The 22515-nt window shown below is 38.8% G+C and overlaps 1 protein-coding gene across 22 annotated transcripts in view; it reads left to right on the forward strand.

Moving 5' to 3' along the window:
* Nucleotides 1-22515, forward strand: part of trip12 (thyroid hormone receptor interactor 12) — an 82302-nt gene that overhangs the window by 11988 nt on the left and 47799 nt on the right. For 10 of the 22 annotated variants that reach the window (XM_005159226.6, XM_005159229.6, XM_005159228.5 and 7 more), the window contains 4 exons: nucleotides 6246-6392; nucleotides 7833-7958; nucleotides 8067-8968; nucleotides 21283-21388. In XM_005159226.6, the coding sequence (XP_005159283.2) occupies nucleotides 6295-6392; nucleotides 7833-7958; nucleotides 8067-8968; nucleotides 21283-21388 (1232 nt within the window). In that variant the 5' untranslated portion in view covers nucleotides 6246-6294. 22 annotated transcript variants of the gene reach the window in all.

The raw sequence follows: 22515 nt of genomic DNA on the forward strand, positions 1-22515 counted from the left end.
CAATGTGAAGATTTGCGCCCGCATTTGCTTCTCTCCTAAACTTGAAAATATGATTGGCAGAATTGTAGAAATGCTGGATTAAGATTGTCTAGGGCAGTGGTTCTCAAACTGTGGTACGTGTACCACTAGTGGTACGCAGGCTTCCTTCTAGTGGTACGCGGAGGAATAAAATATGTCATGTACATGCTACACACATTTCAAAATTTATCAAAAAATGATGAATAATATGCCATATATGACAGCCTATATATAGCCTATATTTCTGAGGCAATCTGCCACGTTTTTTAACTGTGCAGAGTTGTAGCTGCTTTATTGGGCCTACTACGCTACTGTATTTCAATACTGCTCATTTTGGTGGTACTTGGAGAGACAATTTTTTTCTGAGGTGGTACTTAATGAAAAAAGTTTGAGAACCACTGATCTAGGGGGTTGATTTGAGATCATTATATTTATTTGATTAATTCTGCAGCATTAACTTCCACATCACAGAATAATGCCGCAGTCAATAGAATTTGAGCATGCAAAATTCTGTTGTATGGGGCTGTGAAAAAAAAATGATTAGAGATAAAAAAAAGATTTAATCACACTTGACCATATTCTGTTTAATTACAGTTCTGTGTTGAACAAATATATAGGCCTATTGAAGCGGTTAAATTTTACTATTAAAATATTTTCACAGTAGGGCTGTGCGATTAATTGAAATTATATTGAAAGTGTGATTTTGAACATGCACAATTTCTAAATTGATTTACAGCGCTTTTTTTTTTTGCTTGATACATTCATAACTGATACTTATGCCGCAGTGTGGTATTCGAACCAACCACAACCCAGCGTGCCTGCACAGAGCACAAGAACAGAAGACTGAGCTTATGGCCCATTTTTACTGAGTGGCTCTTGCCCGATAAGATGTCTACCGTAAAACTGTACAGTAGAGCTGCACGATTCTGGCTAAAATGAGAATCGCAAATTTTTTTGTTTTATTTTATTTTTACTTAAAATTAAGATAATTATTCTCCCACGATTCTGTAGATGTAAAATAAAGCCTAATGTGAGATTATTGTTTTTTCTCAAAAATATGGTAAAACAAAAATTATAATATGTGTAGGTCTACTGGTTTCTATAAATAATTCTATTCTACTTATAATAATTCTGATGTTGAATTATGTTTGAGATATATGCTTGCAATCTGTCATTGAGGTCATTATTAGAACATTTAATTCACTGATAAAATCAACATTAAATAGGCTAGAGTAGTTATACAGACACAGTAAACATTATTTTCATGCACAACTGTGTGTTCGCTATGAAAGAAAAAACATATATGCTTGTCACAGTCATAACTTTAAAATGCGATATGATCATTTAAATGAAGTGCACGCTTATGGTTTCATTTTCACTGCTAAGTGCTGTTCATACTTCGCGCGCGGCTCTCAAACGATCACTCTGTGCCACAAACTGAATATTATTTACAACTTTAAAATCTGTTACTTACAGCATATGCAGGTTCTGTTCACTAAAGTAGACGTGCGCGCGTCTGTCATTAATTAGGGCGAGGGCGTGCGCCCGCACAGTCCGCAGCTCACGTCACGTGTGATTTCCCGGCCACGAATACATCATTATATGAAGACAAAAATGACATTTTTGGGTGAATTATACCTTATAAATACAGTATGTGACTCATTTAACATCATTTGGAGGTGTCCATGTCGCTGAGCAACGTGTGTAAAACAATGAAATGACTTATGCAGCCGCCTTTGCTTCTCTCCTGAACTTGAAAATATGATTGGCAGAATCGTAGAAAATGCTGGATTAAGATCGTCTAGGGCAGGGGTTCTCAAAGTGGGGGTCGCGGGACAATGAAGGGGGGGTCGCCTGGTGATTTAAAAAAAATCTAATTATTATTATTAAATCATATAAGAATGACCATATTTTATCCATAACCTACAGAAGAGAAAAAATATAGTCGTTTTTACTACGTCATAATTACTATATAGTAACTATAGTAGTTTATAGTTACTAGTTCTATTGGATTGCGACCCCAGTGGTAATTACATTATATTAAAGACACAGCAATAGTGTCAGATGCAGCAGATTGATTTTATAACACCAGGTTAAAGTTTCTGGCCCATTTACAGCACTGACATTAAACGAAGAATATCCCTGGGTGTATTGGTGTGTGTGACATTGCATGCAAGGTTTCTGTATTCATAGCCAGGATATTGGGGGGTCGCGAGTCACTGGCATCGTCATATTGGGGGTCGCAGGCTGAAAAGTTTGGGAACCCCTGGTCTAGGGCAGGGGTCACCAATCTCGGTCCTGGAGGGCCGGTGTCCCTGCAGGGTTTAGCTCCAACTTGCCTCAACACACCTGCCTGGATGTTTCAAGTATACCTAGTAAGACCTTGATTAGCTTGTTCAGGTGTGTTTGATTAGGGTTGGAGCTAAAATCTGCAGGACACCGGCCCTCCAGGAACAAGTTTGGTGACCACTGGTCTAGGGGGTCGAATCGAGATCGCGATCTTTTTTGGATTAATTGTGCAGCTCTACTGTACAGGTCATTCACATATCAGATGAGAAGCACTTCTCACAAAACAGGTGCTTTATACACATGAATACTCGTGTTTGAATGTTCATTACTAACCTTTTTATGAACATGATTTGATTATAACTGCAGATCAATGATTCGAAATAGCCTACTGTAACGTCTCCGATTATATGCAATAAATTAATAAATGCTAAATAAATGAACACACACAGACCCTTTGCTGGTAATTTTCCGGCTAATTGCTGTTAGATGGAATGCATTCATTTTTGTAGAAAATCATTTTTGATTTTTTTTTTCAAAATATAAAATGTAGCATTTAGGGTTAAGACTTTGATAATCGATGTCTCAAGCTTGTTGTTTTGACAAGAATATATCACATTGTTTAGTCATACATTTGAAATGCTTCAACACATCCATAGCTCAAATTGGATCTGTCATTTGTCGTAGTGAAGTGCGGCTTCATGAGTAGATCAAGCTTTAAGCTTTATCCCCATTAAAGTCCTCTGGCACCATTTGTCATAGTTTTTCATTTAGATTATGTCTCATAATCACGCAGCCCTGATTAAGTGATGGTGCATCTCGCATACACGCCGGATAAAGGTGTGGTGGGATTGCGTATCTCTGCGGTGTCGCATGTGATTGATGGTGAGTGTTGTTCATTACCACTGAACTGAGGAGGACACAAAGGCCCCCTCCAGCTATCCTCCGTGTTCAGGATGTGTCTTTTCTCACTGTGTGTTGTCAAGCCGACTAACACACTGTTGTCTTCAAAATCACCTCGAGCTTAATGGCATCATACAATACTAAGAAAAATGGACAGCACATGCAGATCTGATTGGCTAGTGTTGAAGTCGTCCATATTACCGTTTCATTTTTCGCAGCCCTTCCTCCTCTAAGGCTTTTGTCCTATTGATTTACTCTATCTCACTTCTGCATCACCTTTTTTGTTCTTCATGGATTGGTTGTGCAGTACTGCATGTGACGTATATTAATATGAGATGCAAGTTAGTTTATCGATCTGTTACGAGTGATATAGCCATGGATGTGCTATAATGCATGTCTGCGATTTTGAATGACAATGAGCTTTCCTATTGGCTTTGCATAAATTATATGGGAGGGGCATCTGGCATCTAGTTGTTTTGACCAGTTAAAGTGGAGGGAAATTTATTAGGGATATTCTGATACCCTTTTTTCCCTTTCTGATAGAGCTCTGCGATTTGGTTAAAATATCTAATTGCGATTTTTATTTATTAATTTATTTTTTATCGTAGCTTTTTACTGCTAAAATGCAGTGAGTGTTAGTTTAAAAATGATATTAACAAGTTATTAACTAACTCCAACTACTATTTAACTGTGTTTTAAATATTTAGCAGAGCTTGGGTCCTCCCAACCTCAAATATTTAGGAGCACCAAAAAAACTGTAGGAGCACCACCAAAAATTAATGAGCATTATTGCAAATTGAATATTAAAGCATTTATTGCATTTGAAAACAACATTAATTAGAACTATAACAAAAACTGTAACAACTATCTAACTAATGCTGAGATGACTTATTGATATTTGTGCAATAATTCCAAAATTAATGTCTTATGTTTATAAAATATTAACAATAATGATGATGACAATAATACTAACAATGAATTACATTTGTCTTTATCATGCTGCCTTGAATGTGCTTAAATGTGAGTTATGTGCTATAAAAAGTCCTGTTACTTTATGACAAATAAATTGATGGTTTGCATCAAACAAAAATTAAGCATTGCAGTAACAATTATATATTTTGCACTACTGTTTTTATACGCATGTCAACTTAATAAATAATATTTCCGCTACAAAACAAAGGAAAGATTATAACAAATCATTCAATTCAAGGCTGAAAGCTGCAAAGCAATCATCTGAAACTAAATAGAAAAATAATATACATCTCAAGAAAGAATGGCCAGAAGTGAGAAAGAAAAGTCTTACTTTTACCACTCTTTAAAAGTTTTGGTTTCGGTTTGTATCATTTTAAATGCTCAGTCTTATGAGCTGATTTACATTTTTCTGTGTTTGTGGAAAAAAGCAGGCAAGTCAGATGACCAAATATGTGAGAGAGGCAGAGCAGGATTCCCACGATAACCACTGTCAATACCGGTCTGTGTGACCCACGGCGCAAGCCTTGCGCGTAGCCGTGCATTTATACTTCTGCGCGCTGTTCTGTTGCTCTGCAATACACTTCCGAAACACTAGCTGGCAGAGTAGGTGTTCATGTTTCTCTGTGTCGGGTTCCTTCTCTGGTGTTTTGTTTTTTTCTGAATGCTTATGTACAAGTGGCTCAAACTCGTTCATTTTAAAGCAGAAACAGGCGGATGTGCAACAACTTTAATCATAGGGTAAACAAAAAATAGCAGTCACTATCCTGAGCTTCTTCACGGGACTTCATACTTGTAAACACCCACTGCATCATGCTCGTGCGGCTCTCACCTCTGCCCACACTCGTCAACGCTACCATGCCAACCAATCACAGAGCTTGCACTACGCGTACGCGTTATATTTTTTGAGAGGTGTGCATCAGCGACTCCAACGGCCACGGCGAGGGGCTATGCGTTTACGCGTAGGCTGCGACGAAGCATACGCATGCGCTTGATGCAGAAGTATAAATCAGCCTTTAGATTTTACATTTAGCGGACATTTGCGCTGAACACGCAGTGAATGCAACGCATCGAAATTCGGGAACGTTTTCTGAAAACACTCAATTGATCTCGGCCAGCGGATCAGCATTCACCACATGATCGCTGTCGTCGGCGCCATTCTTTGTAACTTTAGGTAGGGTTTGCAAACGTGTACTTTCCACTCTTCAGCAGCGCGGTTTAAGAACGTGCTCCACATCACTTTAATGTTCACGGGAAATGGATGTTTTTAAAATCTCAGCACTGATTGGTATTGAATTTCAATATAGTGACAACCTTAGTAATAGCCAAATATATGGCTTTATGAAAAGAGTATTATGAGCAGGCCAGCATGTAATTCCTACTAATTAATGTGCATTTTATGAAAGTGAAAGCATGAAATTACAGAGTGCTATTATCCATTAAAAAACTGACCAAAAGTTACTATATGATAATTTTTTTTTATATATAAGTGTTGTCATATTTTGTATTAGGCCTATTGTTTTGTTCATTTCTACAATGACACTGCTTTTTTTTAAAAATAGATTCAATAGATAGATTTTTACAAAACTTGACAACTGAAATGAGGCTCTGAATGAGAAAGTCTTACCTCTGATTTATGTTTAGTGAAGATGTATGTGGGCATCAAAATTAAAGTGCACCTTTTCGCTTATGGTGTCTTATTGTTCACCCAGGGTGGTCATCACCGCACAATGCTCATGAATGCTCAAACTATAATGACGCCGAGGAGAAGAAATAATGAATGCTCAAACTATAATGATGTCGAGGAGAAGAAATAATATTTTAAATCAGAAGAAGTTGTAATATTGCGATTGAATCGCTGAAGGCATAAGGTCTGTTTTTGGTACTTTTCTATACTTTTAACAATATAAAACCCTTACTTTCTATAGAGGATGAGGGAACATCCAGATTTCATCCAAAATATGTTCTGAAGATAAACGAAAGTATCAGGGGTTTGTAATGATATGAGGCTACTATAAGTGTACTTACCTTCCTTTTTTTTCTCTCTCTTTTTTTTTTCTTGCTACCAGTGAATGGTAGTGTCTAGAAAGGGTATGTCCCTTCAGGAGAGAGGTGCCAATGTCCAACCGGCCTAATTCCAATCCAGGGGGGTCACTGCGCCGTTCACAGAGGAACACAGCCGCGGCCCAGCCAATAGACCACACACTTGCAGGAAGGTGAGTTAACCAAAGAAGACAGTTCCGTTTGTGCAGCAGTTGCTGAATAAAATGGCATCTATAACTACAGTCTTTTCTCTCTTTGTGATGCATCACTATGTTTCATTTTTAGTCCAAGGCAACAGCCATATTGATGCTTAACAATAAGTAAAGCGTTAAGAAGTGTGTTTATAATTGTTCCTCATTAGCTTCATTAATGTTTTGGTTTCCTAGTTTTTTTCTGAGTGCATATTTTTCTTATTAATTTTAATGTGTAGTTTCTAATATGATTAATTTAAACTAATTTGTGGTGGGATTTTTGTATCGTTGGACTAATTGGACTCTTAATTTGGAAATTTTAGTCATGGAACTGTTTAATTTACAAGTGCTGTGTAATATTGTTACAATTTAAAATAAATATTTTTTGGTTTATATATTTAACTTTTTTTACTTTATGAAAACTGTTAATCTAATTTTGTGTAAAACGACACCACATCAAACGTCATTTTGAGTTTGTTTTAAAAGTTCAAAACATTTCAAAAAGTTCTGTTAAAACTACCATTGGTTTATGATCATTACATGATGATCATGGATCTGAGTGTGTATGTGGAGGTCCAGTTCATTCTAGGATGCTGAAGCTCAAGCGCTTGTTGAATTCTTTGCCTCTGATGTGTCACTATTTGAAGACAAAAACAGGGCAAGGAGCAGGGAGGAAATGTTGAGCTCTATTTATTACTTTAAACTGTTAATAGATTTTTTTGAGAAAAAAATCTGGGATTAAAAAAGCCATCATGTCATGGAGAAAACCTTATAACTCAAATCAGTTTAACAATTTAAGAATCTTGATTTCAAGTATTTGGCTTTTTGTTTTATCAGGGTCCTACAGTCTTTGCTGCAGAGGTGTTTTAAGCTACTTTATACTCTTAAATGAAGAATCTGAAAGATTGTCACAGAGTATATCGGGGCCTTAATAATTTTATTGCATTAAACAGACTTTAAATGTCTGTCTGTATTCTAAAAGGTTTGCCAAGTCTGTCTACATTCACATTTGATTCAAGCAGCAGACTTTCACTTAAATAAAATATACTTTCGTTAGTAATGATGCTATACAATCAGTAGCTGAATAGCAGTGCTGGAAAGACTGAGATTGTTTCTCTGTTAGACGTGTTACATGGACACTTGGGTTTATTATTTGCCTGTGTTCTTTTCAAAAAACTTCTCCAGACAAGTGGCTAGTTGCTTAGTTGCCCATCTAAGAGTGATGCTCTCAACTTATGAGAAATGTCTAGCTAGATAGTCATAATGATTGCAGTTTGTCTGTGCCGTTGGGCTGATTGCTGTGTAGGAAGTGCTGAGAGTAGGACTGCAGTAGTTGTCATCTCGTGAAATCTAATTTGAGGTGTTCCTCATCTGCTGCCCATCCCACACTGCTCTCTGCTGTTTAATTCCCAACCTCTCCAGGTTGCAGCCAGAGCAAGTAAACCAAAAAGCAAATTCCCCACCTGAAAATAGAAGATCTAATTCTAAGGCTTCCAAAGCCCCGCCCAGCTCTGCCGTCGGCTACGCCCGCGGCCACACCTCTCGAAGGTATCCCTTTTTACTCCTGTGTGGGTCTTTTGTGTGACACAAGTTCACCATGCGAGACTACGGTTTCTTGGGTTCTCAAGTTCTTTCCTCTTCTGTTTGTTTTTATAGGAACAGCCTCTCTCTATCCGTGGGTTCACTCTCAATTCCAGATCCAGACTTGGAAGCAGCAGGGACTTCAGGCCAACAGGGGAGACGGGAGGGCAGCAGCACCCGCGCACTCAAACGCAGCTCCGTTTCAGAGCCCAATATCACTTTTTCACCTAGTCCAGCCAAGCGACCCAAAGTGGTGTCCAGCCACTTCTCTGACAGTTCAGCCAGTGGGCCCTCGGCCCCCGCAATATCACCTGAAGTTACAGAGCCAAGGAAGGCTCCAGCATCTGTCAGCACCAAGTCCAAAAAGAGACGGTTAGCAGCCGAACCGGCTCCTGCCAGAGCCCTGAGCAAGAAGAGCTCATCCTACCCTGGCCCCAGTGGGGCCTCCAGCACCCCTTCTCAAAAGCGCAAGAAGGCAGACGCCACTTTGTTGTCGTCCTCTTCTTCCTCCTCCCTCCCCAGCTCGAGCAGCGCGGCAGGCCCCCTGCCACCCCGCAGCGAGGCCAGCCGGGCAGCCAAACCCACCAAGCTGGCGTCCAAATCGGCCGCCTCAGCCAAAGCTGGGTGTAGCACCGTAACTGACTCCTCCTCTTCCTCTGCCTCTTCCTCCTCCTCCTCTTCTTCTTCCTCTTCGGCCGCCACAGGCACCAATAGCTGTGCCCCTCAGGGCGCCCGGCTAAAGCAGGGCAAGGACCAGAGCAAAGCTCGGCGATCACGGTCTGCGTCCTCCCCTTCCCCCCGCAGGAGTAGCCGGGATAAAGAGCAGAGCAAAGCTGCCGGCTCCTCCAAGTTTGACTGGGCATCTCGCTTCAACTCCAAAGTCAACCTGCCAAAGCCCAAACTGTCCCTGCCGGGATCGGCCAAGGCTGAGACGTCCTCCAAGCCTGGGCCCTCCGGACTGCAGGCCAAACTAGCAAGTGAGTGCCCACACTGCTGTTCAGAGAATTCCCTGTCATTTCTTTCTGTATTTTTAAAGCAGTGCGTCAGGTTTAAAAAACCCGCCTACCTGTGTTTAGAAGCTCTCAAAATAAGAGACTAGACCAAAACATTAGAAGCAGTTACACACTATGGCATGCTTCAGATCCGTAGCTAAAACCACTAGACCTCTTTAACTGTTAAATGATGTTAATTAATGCCTAGTTCAGACTGCGTGATTTTAGCCGCGATTTTGGCTCGCCGACAGGTTTTGAGAAATCGCCGACAAATGCCTGAATTCACAGGCAAATCGCTGCTCGTGCACGTGAGTGACAATCACAAAGTATGAACTATCAAAGACGCGATCTGAGAGAATCGCCGATGAGTCGCCGATGCCTGTGAGATATTTGGCGTGCTAAATATCTGGAGCTGTCGGCGATTCAAATCATGCCGTGTGAAATGAGTTTTGACTGAAAATAACATCAGCCATCGCCTACAGCCAATGAGAGAGCAGCTTTCACTTGTGTGTGCGTGTGTGTATACCTGCTGCAGGCCAGCGGGAGGCTGGGGGAGAAGGTAAAAGCGCTCTTTTTCGGTTTATTTGGACCCACGAAATGGAGGAAAAACTAGTGGACGTTTGACAGGACTCAGGGGCAACCGTGTCTGTTTGACGTTTTATACAGAAAGAAATTAGTTTATTATCAACGTTGAGGACAAATGGCTAATTCCCTTTAAACCCAGGTGAGCAAACATGTACATGTTCTACCCCATTAAAGGCTTCTTTCTCATTATGTAGTTAATAACAAAAGATATACTACGTGTTTTTTGCTGTGAGACGTAGTTTGGACGAAGTTGTCGGCGATTCTTCCTATAGTAAAGTCATGTAATCTGAAAGTCCCCAATCCATCTTGCAGTGTAAACAAAGCAGCGACGAAACGCTAGCCCAGATAGTCATGCAGTGTAAAAACATCTGTGACACGACTACTTTGAAAATCATGCAGTCTGAACTCGGCATTAGTGTTTTAATTCTAAATATGAATCAAAAACAGCATTTCCACAATCATTTTTAAAAATAGGTAACATTTTAGTCATTTAATGTACTACACATTAAGTAGAGCAAATGGCAGCTTTATTTCTTAGACTACTAGTCCTAAAGTAGTATTGCAATTTTTCCTTGTCTGTTGCATTAATTTGTTCCTTCTAACCAGCTAAATTGCCAGTCTTGTAAATAAACTCTTTTTAAACTCTCTTAACACGCATAACAGCAGCATGCATACATATCTTTACATAGTAGACACCTATCAGAAGAAATACTGTTATTGTTGCATTTGTACAATCTACCAAAGGGCCAATAATTTCATCTACACTGATCGAATCACAATGGCTGCACACACTTGAACTATTCAGTGTCTGGGCTTCAGATTCAGTAGCCGCATTTCCACTATCGGGCCAGTGCGAGCCAGGGCTTTAATCGGGCCGGGGCGGGCCAATAGCCCGGGAGGTTGAGAAATGAGGCTGAAATCATGTCGCGTTTCCACTGTCGGGCTAAAGCTCACAGCGCGTCACGCAAACACCGCCCACAGAACGTCCCCGAATCAAACGTCACACAACCCGCCCACTTCAGCGGGAATGAGGCAGATAAAGCACACCATAAATCATCACGAAACGAAACCATTAAAATGAAGACAACCGAAACAAACAAACGACACGTTACTGTACAGCAGTACATTATATATCTATACGCACAGACCTGTGTATTTCCATTCATTACATTTGTTTACTCGCCGACCGACTGCATTGTGCATGGACTGCTCTCGCCACTAACGCAGGGACCCAACACAGAGAGCGCACACATCCATAATATAAAGCCACAGAAATTCTCCTTTATAACTCGATATGGCATGTATTTTTTAACATCCTCGTTTTGATAGAAGTCGTGTTAAGTTTTCAGCACAAGAGCGAGTAGCCTAATAAAATATAGCCATATTTGTTGCGCTCGGCAGCTATTCACTAAAACTCATCATTTAAAGTTTCATTTATAAATTTAACCACGTCAAATAAAAACATAAACAGTTGTTTGAGGATATGGAACACATTTTGTGTTTGGACTTCCCCCATATGCGTTTAAAGCAGCGAGTGCTGCGCAGGACTGAGTGACAGAAAAAAAGGTATAGGAGATTCTGCTTTCACTCACTCAAATAATGCTCTGTTTGCGCGATTTGATTAATATCATCGTATCCAAATACTTTATAAATATTTACTTACATAAATATTTACTTTATATAAATATTTCAAACCTTCTCCGGTGTTTATTGTTTTTAAAAAATATCGAAAATCTTTTTTTTTTTTTTCCAGACAGGTCTTTGCAAAATGAAAGTTAGGCTATATGTGGCTTTAAAACGGTTTGATTTATGTATTGTATATAGGCTACCTACATTGTTATAGTTAGCTTTTGTTTATTTTATATTGGTTAATTTATTTAATGTGATTATATATATATCCGATATTTGTAATTCTTTAAATTATATTTCAATATAGGCTACCTTAGGCTATTTTATCAAGATATGACAATATATTGTTTAAAGTCTACGAAAGTGGGCACGTATTTTGTTAAGTTTATGTCTTTCTGTTGTATTTATATGTGTATTATCTCCAAAATAAATAAAGAAAAAAGCCGCTCGCGGCATAACAGAGCTGTGAAGGAGCGCTTTTGCCCGGTCTCACACACACATACAGGCATCTAAACGTGCACAAACAAACAAACATTTTAAACTTGACAAAAACTCTCGAAAACGTTTACTGTCTGATGTGTTTTTAATATGGTGTAAAGATTATTATGCGTTATTGAAACATAAAGGAGGACGCAGCAAAGAACGTCACTATAAATTAAAACTACTTTATTATTTTATGCAGCAGCCTTACATTTAAAAGGGAAACATAAGGGTGATCATACGCAAAAAGACCCCAGACTATAAGGCTAGATGTTTTCTTTCCCTTATTTCTTTATTTGTTTGGCGCATGTACTCATGTGCGATCAGAAAACTGCCCGCCTCTCCTTTCACTCCGCCCCAAAGCCCCAGCTGGCCCTCCTTGGCCCAAGGTATTCGGCGGGCCGAAAAAGGCCGGCCGCTGGCCCCAAGAAAGCCCCGCTTAGGCCCGATTAGGCCCCGGAAGTGACAGTGGAAACGCCACTGGCCTTGGCTCGCCCTGGCTCGCTCGCTTTAGGCGCGATAGTGGAAACGCGGCTAGTGAGTGCACATGTACAACACCAGCTGCAATGGTGCTAGAAGTAAACCTTAGTGTACAGACACCTGCTGCAAGTGAGGCATCTGACACTCGAGCTTAACAGAACTGATCTATATGGCTGCTCTTTTGTGGATGACAGTGTTGCCATTGATCGACTTTTAACTCAGAACGTGTAATATTCTTCATATCATGCCCTTGCCAATCTTTTGATCATGTTAAGACTCATAAACTTAGCACTCATGAACTCCATCCACAGAGAAATCTTTTCATGCTTGGGGATATACATATCTTAATATGATGAATATGATCATCAGTGTTTTATTGTTTTTGATCGATTGCAGTGTCTGTATTTTCAAAGCAGAAATTGAGAGATATGAAATCCCCCAAACACCTACAGTTTGTGAGAGAATTCTCAAAATAATGCTGGTCCCGGATGTACAAGAAGTCGACCCCTGAGACAGATCAAACTCTTGTGTAATCTTTTAAAATCACGGACAGCCTTTTGAAAGGATAGACTGTAAATATTCAGTTATTGTTATCTCTGCATTGGAGCAATTCCAGCGCTATGAATGTAACATTTGCAGTAAAAGCTTAAAACATAAATTCACAGAGAAAGTATATATGTTAACATTATATTGAAACATCTGTTTATATTTTCCGAAACAACTTAACTCAAGAGTTATGCAGGGTTTCTGCAGGGTCTTACAAGGTCTTACATTTCAAAATTCAAATTTTAGGCCTTAAAAGGTCTTAAATTTACTGAAATAATGTGTTGTAGGTCCTAAATCTTTTTTTTAAACAGGTCTTAATTTTCCTGTTCATGCATTGCTGCCCAATCTGGTCTAAACCCATATCCAATCCATATCCAATCACCAACAATCCATCTCAATAAAACGTTAACCTTTTTTATTTAAAAAGGTCATTTTTAACTCTATTTATCACAGTGGTTTAGTTATTTTCCTAACAATAACATTTGTTTGAAAGTGCTCCAGTTTATTATAGTTTTTAAAACTTTTAAAACATTTGTTCATTTTTTTTTGTATTCATTTAAGTGTAGAAATACAAGCAGAGCTTGCCTGTTTTTACACAGTAGTTAAAATATTTTGCTAAGACATAAAATCTAAAATAATAATTATTTTTTTATTGTTCTTGTATTATTAAGTAATTTTAATTTATTTAAAAAAATGATATGGCAAATAAAAATCTTTTCCATTTGGACTATTTGAAAAATCCCTTAGCATTTAGCCCTTTATGAGTCTAAAATTTTATTCTTAAATTTAAATTCTTTAAGTCTTAAATTTAACTTGCCTCCTCATCAAAGTTCCTGAAACCAAAGAAGGTCATACACAATATTAATTCTTTTCTGGCTGCACCATTACTTTATGTTCTATAATGTACTTTATTTCTATTAAATGACAAGACTCTTTATCTAAGCCAAGTCAGACCTTACTGTCCTAATCAAATAATTAAAAATCAAGGCAGGATCATATTTTATTTTGGTGAAATACGCAAAATCTAGAGGCCTTTGCCTTTCATATAAGCCACTTCTGATAGCAAATGATGAACTAGAAGTCAAGTCATTATTTGTTGTTCCTAAAACATGAATAGGCGACAAGACTTTAGTCAGGTAGTGTAGAGTATACAACATATCTTGTAGAAATTTATGAGGAAAACCTTTGTATGTGACACCTCATCTTTATAGATGAGACGTGAAATTGCCACTTGTGTGACTGTATCAATGTTTACAAATAATTATATGTCATTTACAATAAACATTTGAGTATTTTTCCAGTACTGTAAAACACATGTCTAAGCAGGGTTTCCATATTTTGGTAAACTTAATTTTTTTCATGGGAAGGTTGACATTTGCATGCTCATCGCAGACATGGTATTTTTGCTCTAAGTAGAATTGGTGTCTTCACTTCAATGATCACACCAATACTGATGATCATTTCCAGCCCCAGTAATAGTGGATGGGGTTTTGGCTCTGGTCATGGCAGGGGGAGCTGGCTCAGGTTTCAGTCCAGTTCAGTGCCAGTGTCCAGGGCTAAAAATACCAGCCTTCTGCTGCCTTACAGTACTCTATGGACAAGAGTCGCGGCTGGATGTATGTTGAGGTAGGAAGGCCTTTTTGGTGTACTTTACTTTGCTGTGCAGATAAGCCTAGCAGTGGTTTGGGCTATCAGAATTCATGGAGGTGGGTTAGAACACTGGCATGCATGGATATCTAAGCTTATTGGTTAACTGTTCAAGATCATATGAGTGGTTTTGGTTAGATGTCAGTCTTGTTATACACTCAAAGGGTTGCTATGAAGTGTTCTGTGAGGCCTTGTTGGAGGTGTTTATGTTAAGCAAGAGAGGTCATCCTGGGTAGACATAGGTCAGGCTGGAATGATTATGGAAGGACAGACTCCGATATGAACAGTCACGGGAGGGCATTCTGCCAAAGGGCAGGGGGCAGTGCTTTGCCCAGAATAGACCCTCAGTGTTGGGGTTTGACCACCAGACTGGAGCTGTTGAAGGTATGATTGGTTCATCTGGCTTTACAGGGAAAGCGCAGTCAGAGGTCTTTTAAAGTTTGTCTTTCATTTTGCATTGTTTTTTATATCCTGTTGGCCCGGTGGTGTATGCTGTATATCAGTTGGGCGCTTCAAGCTGTTTGGTTTTGATGAACTGTGCTACTTGTTTAATGTAATCCTGGATAGTTTGTTTAATAATACATTTTAATATAGGACTGTTCAATAAATGTGCTGTTACATGTTGACACGGGTGCATTTTCAATAGGTGAGGTTGTGTTTTTGGGGGAATCAGTAAATCTTTTGAGTCTTTTTCACATTAGTGTTTTTACCAATCATCTTTTTTAGGAACAAATCAGCGTATTTTCTTGAATCATTATTATCCTGAAAATCAATTTAAAGTTTTTAATGAGTTAAATACATTTATGATCAACACTTCCTTCACTTTGAAATCCTTTTTTCAACCTCAGAATTTATTGCACTGTGTTGGTCACATGCATCACTTGCACTAAAACAGTTATTCAGTGTACAAGTTTGGGAAGACTTTTACTTGTGATATGTAAAAAAAAACACTTCCATTGCTTGGTACAGTTTGGTACGGTACAACTCGTGTTTGGACAGTTTTCCTCTGTGTATGGTAACTGGTACCTAGTATTTATTTATTTAATTATTTATAACACCTTGTCTGAAGTGCCAAGTGACATACCATAACCAAAATGGTAGGTTCTTATGGCCCGTTTCCACTGAGTGGTTCGGTTTGGTATGGCCGTTTCCACGTTTTATGGCCGTTTCCACTGCCAAAAGGCGTACTGAACCAAACCGTACCGTACCACTTTTTCGGCACCCTTTCGAAAGGGTCCCAAACACAAGAAAGGCTACCAAAAGGCGGAGCTAGACGCGCAGCTGAATGCTATTGGTTTACAGAGATGCATCATTCGATTAGGCAACAAGCCAGTATGTAAACAAAGGAGCCGCCATGTTTGAAATACACAGCGATATATTACTTGCGCTCGCCGCGCGTCTATATCTAAAATAACTATCTTCTTGAGCTGATAATTATAACGTGCGCTTGATTATTGACAAGCTTTGGAAACCCGATCCTGTGAGAAGCTGACAAACGCAAGAATGACACATTCAGAAAGAAAAAGACAAACGCAAGCGTGGAGTGCTGAAAAAAGGGAAAGCCAAGGAGCACGTTATTTCTTCAGCAAACGTGAACAAACTGCCTTGTTTTAATTTTTATTATCACCCTTTGGACTAATATGAACTGGGATTGATGAAATGACTCTCTAACAGGGGCTACATGTGCTGCTGAAGATTACAGACACAGATGAGAGGTTTTCACTGACTGTAGGCTATACTTTGTGTTGTTTCGAACCTAATTAAGGTTGAAATGTCTGCCGTGTGTACTTTTTCTGTAGTTGGTAACATATCGGGGACTGTAAGGGTCTGAATGTGTTCATATATGTTCATTTATTTATTTAATATAATTACAGACGTTTCAGTAGACTATTTCACACTGTCATTGATCTGCAGTTATAATCAACTCATGTTCATAGAAATGTTAGTAATAAACATTTATACACTAGTATTTATGTGTGTAAAGCGTCTGTTTTGTGAGAAGTGCTTTTCATATGATATGTGAGCGACTTGTGCAACTTTATTGTAGACATTTTCTTGAGCGAGCCTGAGGTCGACTGAAAGTGTCATACACCACGCCCACCAAAAGGGTACCCTTGCTAGTGGAAACGCAAGCCTGATAAAGGTGACCCGTACCGACCCGAACCGTACCGTACTGTACCAGTCAGTGGAAACAAGGCATTAGATAAAAAAACTTGGAAAAGTCCTGGAATTTTTGGAAAACTCATGTAAATTTGTTCAACAATTATCTGTATGCTTGAATATAATTTAAGTTGGTTGTCTTCTGTCTTTGGCCATTCACATACTCACAATCACATACATTATTAGTGCTGTGGAAGCATTATCTAAATAACTTTTACATAGGTATAAAAATACATTTAAACTAAATAGATTGTTGCTTGTTTTATGGAGGTTTTATGATTTTCTATAGCACTTTTACAATGTAAATTGTGTCAAAGATAAAAAGTTTTGGTAAACTGAAACTTGTACGTCCAGTTTTCACAGTTGAAGTCCAGTTTAGTCCAGTTCAGTTCAGTGTTGTTTAAATTTCAGTGCTTAAAAGTCCAAACAAGTCTTGAAAAAGTCATATAATGTTGTATGGAAAAATGTGTATGAACTCTGAAATTGTGTGGAAAAGATATTGATTGGCCAGAGCGAATAATCACTACCTGCGTGATTGAGGGTGCACTCACATCAGGTACAGTTGCCTTGAACCATGCCAAAGCGCTATTGTCCCCCATCCCCTCTCCTCTTCGGCTTGCACTCACATTGCATTTTTACCTACCGGAGCTGAGCACGCTTACATCATCGATGATGCTACTGTTCAGTTTAACATAAGAGAAGTGCCCTCGCTTAGCACAGTGGAGATTGCTTTTAGTTATGTTGTTTTGTATTATTTTTAGTCTTTAGGGATGCAGTGACAGTCAAACACTTTGCCGAACAGATCCAGCACTTTTAATGCTCATAAATTATCAAAAAAGTCCTCGTGCTGCATGTATTAGGATGTTTGCTGAAGATGCAGCTGACGTGCAGTGAGGGGTTTGCATCTTTAATAAACTACGACAGTTTGCATTCATTGAAAATTAAGAATGATTAATATATCCATATGAAACAGTCCCCAAAAAGGGACGTTGCATCTTCAGTTTCGGGCTCAGGTGCGCTTTGCACTCACACTACAAGCGTACCGCACCAAAGCCCAAGTGAACCGCGCTCTGGCACACCTCTTACAACTGGGCAAGTGCCGGCCAACTGAACCGCACCTGAGCCCGATTCAGAGCACTCACACTTCTCAAACGAATCGGGAAACACGCCTGGGCACAGTTTGGATAGCATAGCATGAGTGCGCCCTAAATTGGCTATACAACACCCAAAACCTGCTAGGTTTAAATAAATAGTCATCAGCAGCAGCTGCTGTAAAAAAAAAATAATAATTCTTGCGCAACTTGAATTACATGTTTGTATCATGGTAGTAGACAAGGTGCAGTCTGTCCCAGTATTTATAATTGAACAGAGAACAGTTCCACACATCTTTATAGTTTGTTTATACAAACCCAAAATATACGCATAAAAAGTGGGTTACTAAAGGAAATAAACTCTCATAAACATTACAAATGAAATGATCATACAAAGTTAATGATCAACAGAGTGATCACTCTCTTTAAAACTTTAAAAATCATCTTGCATTAATATCATAATCAATTTAAACCAGTGGTTCTCAAAAATTTTTCATCAATTACCAGTTCAGAAAAAAATTGTATCTCCAAGTACCACCATAATGAGCAGTATTGAAATACAGTAGCGTAGTAGGCCCAGTAAAGTAGCTACAACTCTGCACAGTAAATAAAGTGTGGCAGATTATCTCATAAATATAGGCTATATGTCATATATGGCACATCATATACATAATTTTTGATACATTTTAAAATATATGTAGCATGTACATGACATATTTCATTCGTCCGCGTACCACTTGAAGGAAGCCTGCGTACCACTAGTGGTACACGAACCACTGATGTAAACAAATCATACTAACTGCAGTGGGTGCTAGTTATGTCATACCATGCAATGCAAGAGCGCCACTTCTACCAGTAGGTGGTGCTTGTAGGAAATCCGAGATATCAGTTACATCAGTAAACATACTTGTTCACAACTTTTTGTTTCTGACACGTGTTACCTGGAAGGATGGGCAACTAGTACATTCATGTTTTTAAATAACACTAATTGTTGCTTTGCTGTTCACAGTTGCTGTGTGTAACAGCAGCAGCTCCAGCCATGTGAACACCCTGGTCTTATTGGTTGGGCGGTTTTCTTTGCAGGCCAGTGGAAAAGAGATTAGATCTCTTTGTAAACAATTGTCGCATTGATGGCACAAGAATGTTCAGACCAACCAACATGAACAGACATTCATTCAAATTAAAATGTTTACCACTTCAATAGTGTGGCCTTGGATACGCTAGATTTTTACATTGTAAATAATTTAAATCCGTGCTTTTGAGACCATCTCAACTGATTTCTAATATTAAAATCCAACAAAAGACTCTAGAGCCACACGGCAGCTGGTTGGTTTCACTTTTTTCAGGTTTTATCAGAAAGCAAGCACATCTCACTCTCTGGTTGTTTTTCTCCAATGCTGATGATAAGCTGATGTTGTTAAGCGTAGATGGTACAGTGTGATGTAATTTACACACAGTGCTAATGAGATGACGTGCGGAATGTGCTGGTTTCTGTGGAAACGGTTGTAGCGTGTGTGCTTTGTCTCAGAACAGTACAGTGATATGTTTGTCGTGACCAAAGGTCAGAGCTAAATGATTGGCTAGTGCTTTGCTTTGCTGTTATTCTCATTGTCTTCCCATTGTTCAGTCTTTACGTCATATGTGTGTCTTGACATTTTATTCTCATTTCCGTTATCTATTAGATGGTTCTGATGACTGTTTCTGTTTCCAAGTGATGGTAAAGATTTACTTAAGGTTTTTTTTTTTTTGTAACTTTTTTTTTTCAAATCTACAAATACTTTGAACACAACAGTAATTCTCATTTGCACATGATGTGTGAAAATCTGTGTGGTTTGGCCTCATTAGGCGTGCTTACCGAGAATCCTAAATCAGATTGGATTGGTTCCATTCATTCATTCCAGTTGACAAAGGATTTGTTTATGAACCAATTTATATGATTGTTAACTTGCCTTTGTTACAAAAATCAGTCAAGTTTGGTGAAGGAAAATTCATGGTTAGGAGTTACATTCAGTATGGGGAAGTGCATAAGATCTGCAGAGTGGATGGCAGCTTCAACAGCCTGAGGTATCAAGACATCTGTGTTGCCCATTACATTACAAACCACAAGAGAGGGCAAACTCTTCAGCTGGATAGCACTCCTTCTCATACTTCAGCCTCCACATCAAAGTCCCTGAAAGGTCAAGGTGCTCCTGGATTGGCCAGCCCAGTCACCAGATGTGAACATTATTGAGCATGTCAGGGGTAAGATGGAGGAGGCATTAAAGATGAATCAAAGGAATCTTGATGAACTCTTGAGTCCTGCAAGAACGCTTTCTTTGCCATTCCAGATGACTTTATTAATAAGTTATCTGAGTCATTGCAGAGATGTATGGATGCAGTCCTCCCAAGCTCATAGAAGTCATACACTATATGAATTCTTTTCCCATTGCACCATGACTTTATATTCTATACTCTACATTGTCTGTTAAATGATAAGACTTTAGTCTTAGCAAAGTCAGACCTTACTGTCCTAATTAAATCATTAAAAATCAACTGTTAATAGTTAATATTAATAGTTAATTTTTAGTTAGACATTTTTGGCTTTAAAGTGTTATTAGGCATTAACTACAAAATTAAAATCATCTAAGCTTAGTAAATACATGGTTTTCGCTACATCCATTCTTCCATGGCAGGGCGCTACACCAAAATTCATGCCGCCACAGCTACATTCCAGCTTCTCATTCAAAACATTGTCATTTTTTTTAAATGGCAGGTTATAAACGTATTAAAAGGGAAGTGAATTATAACTGCGCAAACCTTTCTGAAGTCGTACTAGTGCTGTGTGTTATGTGTTTAACCCTTTAAGGTGACATACTGACTGACTGACTGACTGACAGGTGCGTGAGGCCAGCAAACACAACATAGCTTTCAGTTAGGATGAACACAGTTTCCACAATTATACTATATTAATACATAAAAGTCAATAATTCTGCATACAAAAAACAAAGACTTTATCTTGCTGGAGTTATAGCCATTTCACTTTACTTCAGGATGCATTAATGCTGCTCTGTAGGTTTTTTAGAGACATTCATAAATATTCCTAGCCAATCTAATAAATCTAGGAGACATTCTCACTTCATAAACGCGCTAAATCGCACTTCAGCAGTGTTTATTTGAGAGCGCACAAGAAAATCAGCGCTTGAGCAGCATGAAATGGAAGGTGTGCAAAAAGTTTTGTGCACGAACAGAGGAAATCGGCGTGCAAGCAAAGAGATTCACATGCTTGTATTGCGTAAATTCGATCTCAATTTGTAATACTGCGCTCACGACATTTGTCAATGAAATAACGTCATAGGTAGTTGGTAGATTTGTGCAAAAGACCTGCTGTCACAGCTGGAAAAAATCCTAGAGAATTTACTGAAATGCTTTTGTAGTTGTCATTGCATTGCCTCTCATGTGCGCTCAGTTGTGTTGGAGTGCATCAGTATGCAGTAATGTAATTGATACATAGTTGCCAAATAAAACAATTGTCTTGAAGACCTAACTAAAAATATTGTAGCCCGCTGAGGTGTGTTCTGCACTTTTTCTGATTGTTTAAAACATGCTTTTATTTTGTGATACACTCTTTGCCACTTGATTTAAATTTATGGCCTGTTACGCTTTTTACTATATGTTTATGTGCATGTTTTTCTCCCTCTCTAGGTTTGAGGAAGTCCACTAAGAAGCGTAGTGAGTCTCCCCCAGCAGAGCTCCCCAGCTGTAGGAGGAGCACACGTCAGAAGACCACGGGCTCTTGCGCCAGCACCAGGTACTAAACCACCAGCCTCTTCAATAATAATAATAATAAATAATAATTTATTTTCCTGCTCTGTTCGTGGCCACCTTAAGTTTGAATTAGTTTGGAAGCAAAATATTATACAGGTGTAAAAGTGCCCTGAGATGGTTGATGGTAAAAGGTCAATTCGTTTATTCGTTTTAGTCCTGTTCATTCATATGGAGTTTTTACTGCTATCATTTCTGCTTGGCTAGTCACTGTACTGGAACTTTTATTTCACCCTCATCAGAAAGCTAATGCAGTGTTGCAATTGATGATGATGATGAAAATAATGGATCAGAACTGTAAATTTAAGCAACACAAATACAAAGTTTTAAAAGGGGACCTATTATATAAAAATGACTTTTATGAGGGGGTTTAGACACAGTTATGTGGCAAGAGTGTATGAATATAGCCAGCCTCAAATAGTAAAAATGAATTATTTCTACTTTTTATAATTACACTTGATAAAAACAGCCTCCAGAACCACTTTGAGGGAAAGTTCCGCTCATTAGTGTCAACCTCACTAAGGCACAGTTGACAGTCACCAAAACGGCACAATTTGGATCAAAGTCTAAAAGGGGCATCTTCAAAGAGTTATAGAAAATATGTGGAATATTTTGAGCTAATGTGTTAAAGGGCCATAAAACCCCTCTGTTTCAGCAGGGTGTTTTCACACCTCTAGTTTTTAAAAAGTCAGGAAAGTGGTTGAGTCTAGCTCTGTGTAGTTGGGAGTGTCGGGGGAGGGAAAGAGGAAAGGTTTTGCAAAAAAATGTGAGTTTCTGTTTGGGCATGGATGATTTTCACCAGGTCAAAACAAACACAGACACAGAGGAGAAAGACAGTTACTATGTTTACATGGGTATCAGTAATCAAATTATTTGCCAAATTATTAAATTGTGGACTTTAACTGCAGTTTGGCACTTTCAATCAGGAACATTTTCATGCATGCCCCCCGTGATAAACGAGATATTGCATATGAAGAACTGCTGAGAGTGTAGTTTTAATGGAATGTTTAATACCGCACGACGAATGGGAGAAAAAAACTCCATATTTTTCTGTAACTTTGATGCGCTCGGTAGGTAGCGTCAGAAAGACATGTATGCATAGAATATCCTGTC

Source organism: Danio rerio, chromosome 18 (assembly GCF_049306965.1).
Source record: "Danio rerio strain Tuebingen ecotype United States chromosome 18, GRCz12tu, whole genome shotgun sequence".
In the NCBI taxonomy this organism is placed as follows: domain Eukaryota; kingdom Metazoa; phylum Chordata; class Actinopteri; order Cypriniformes; family Danionidae; genus Danio; species Danio rerio.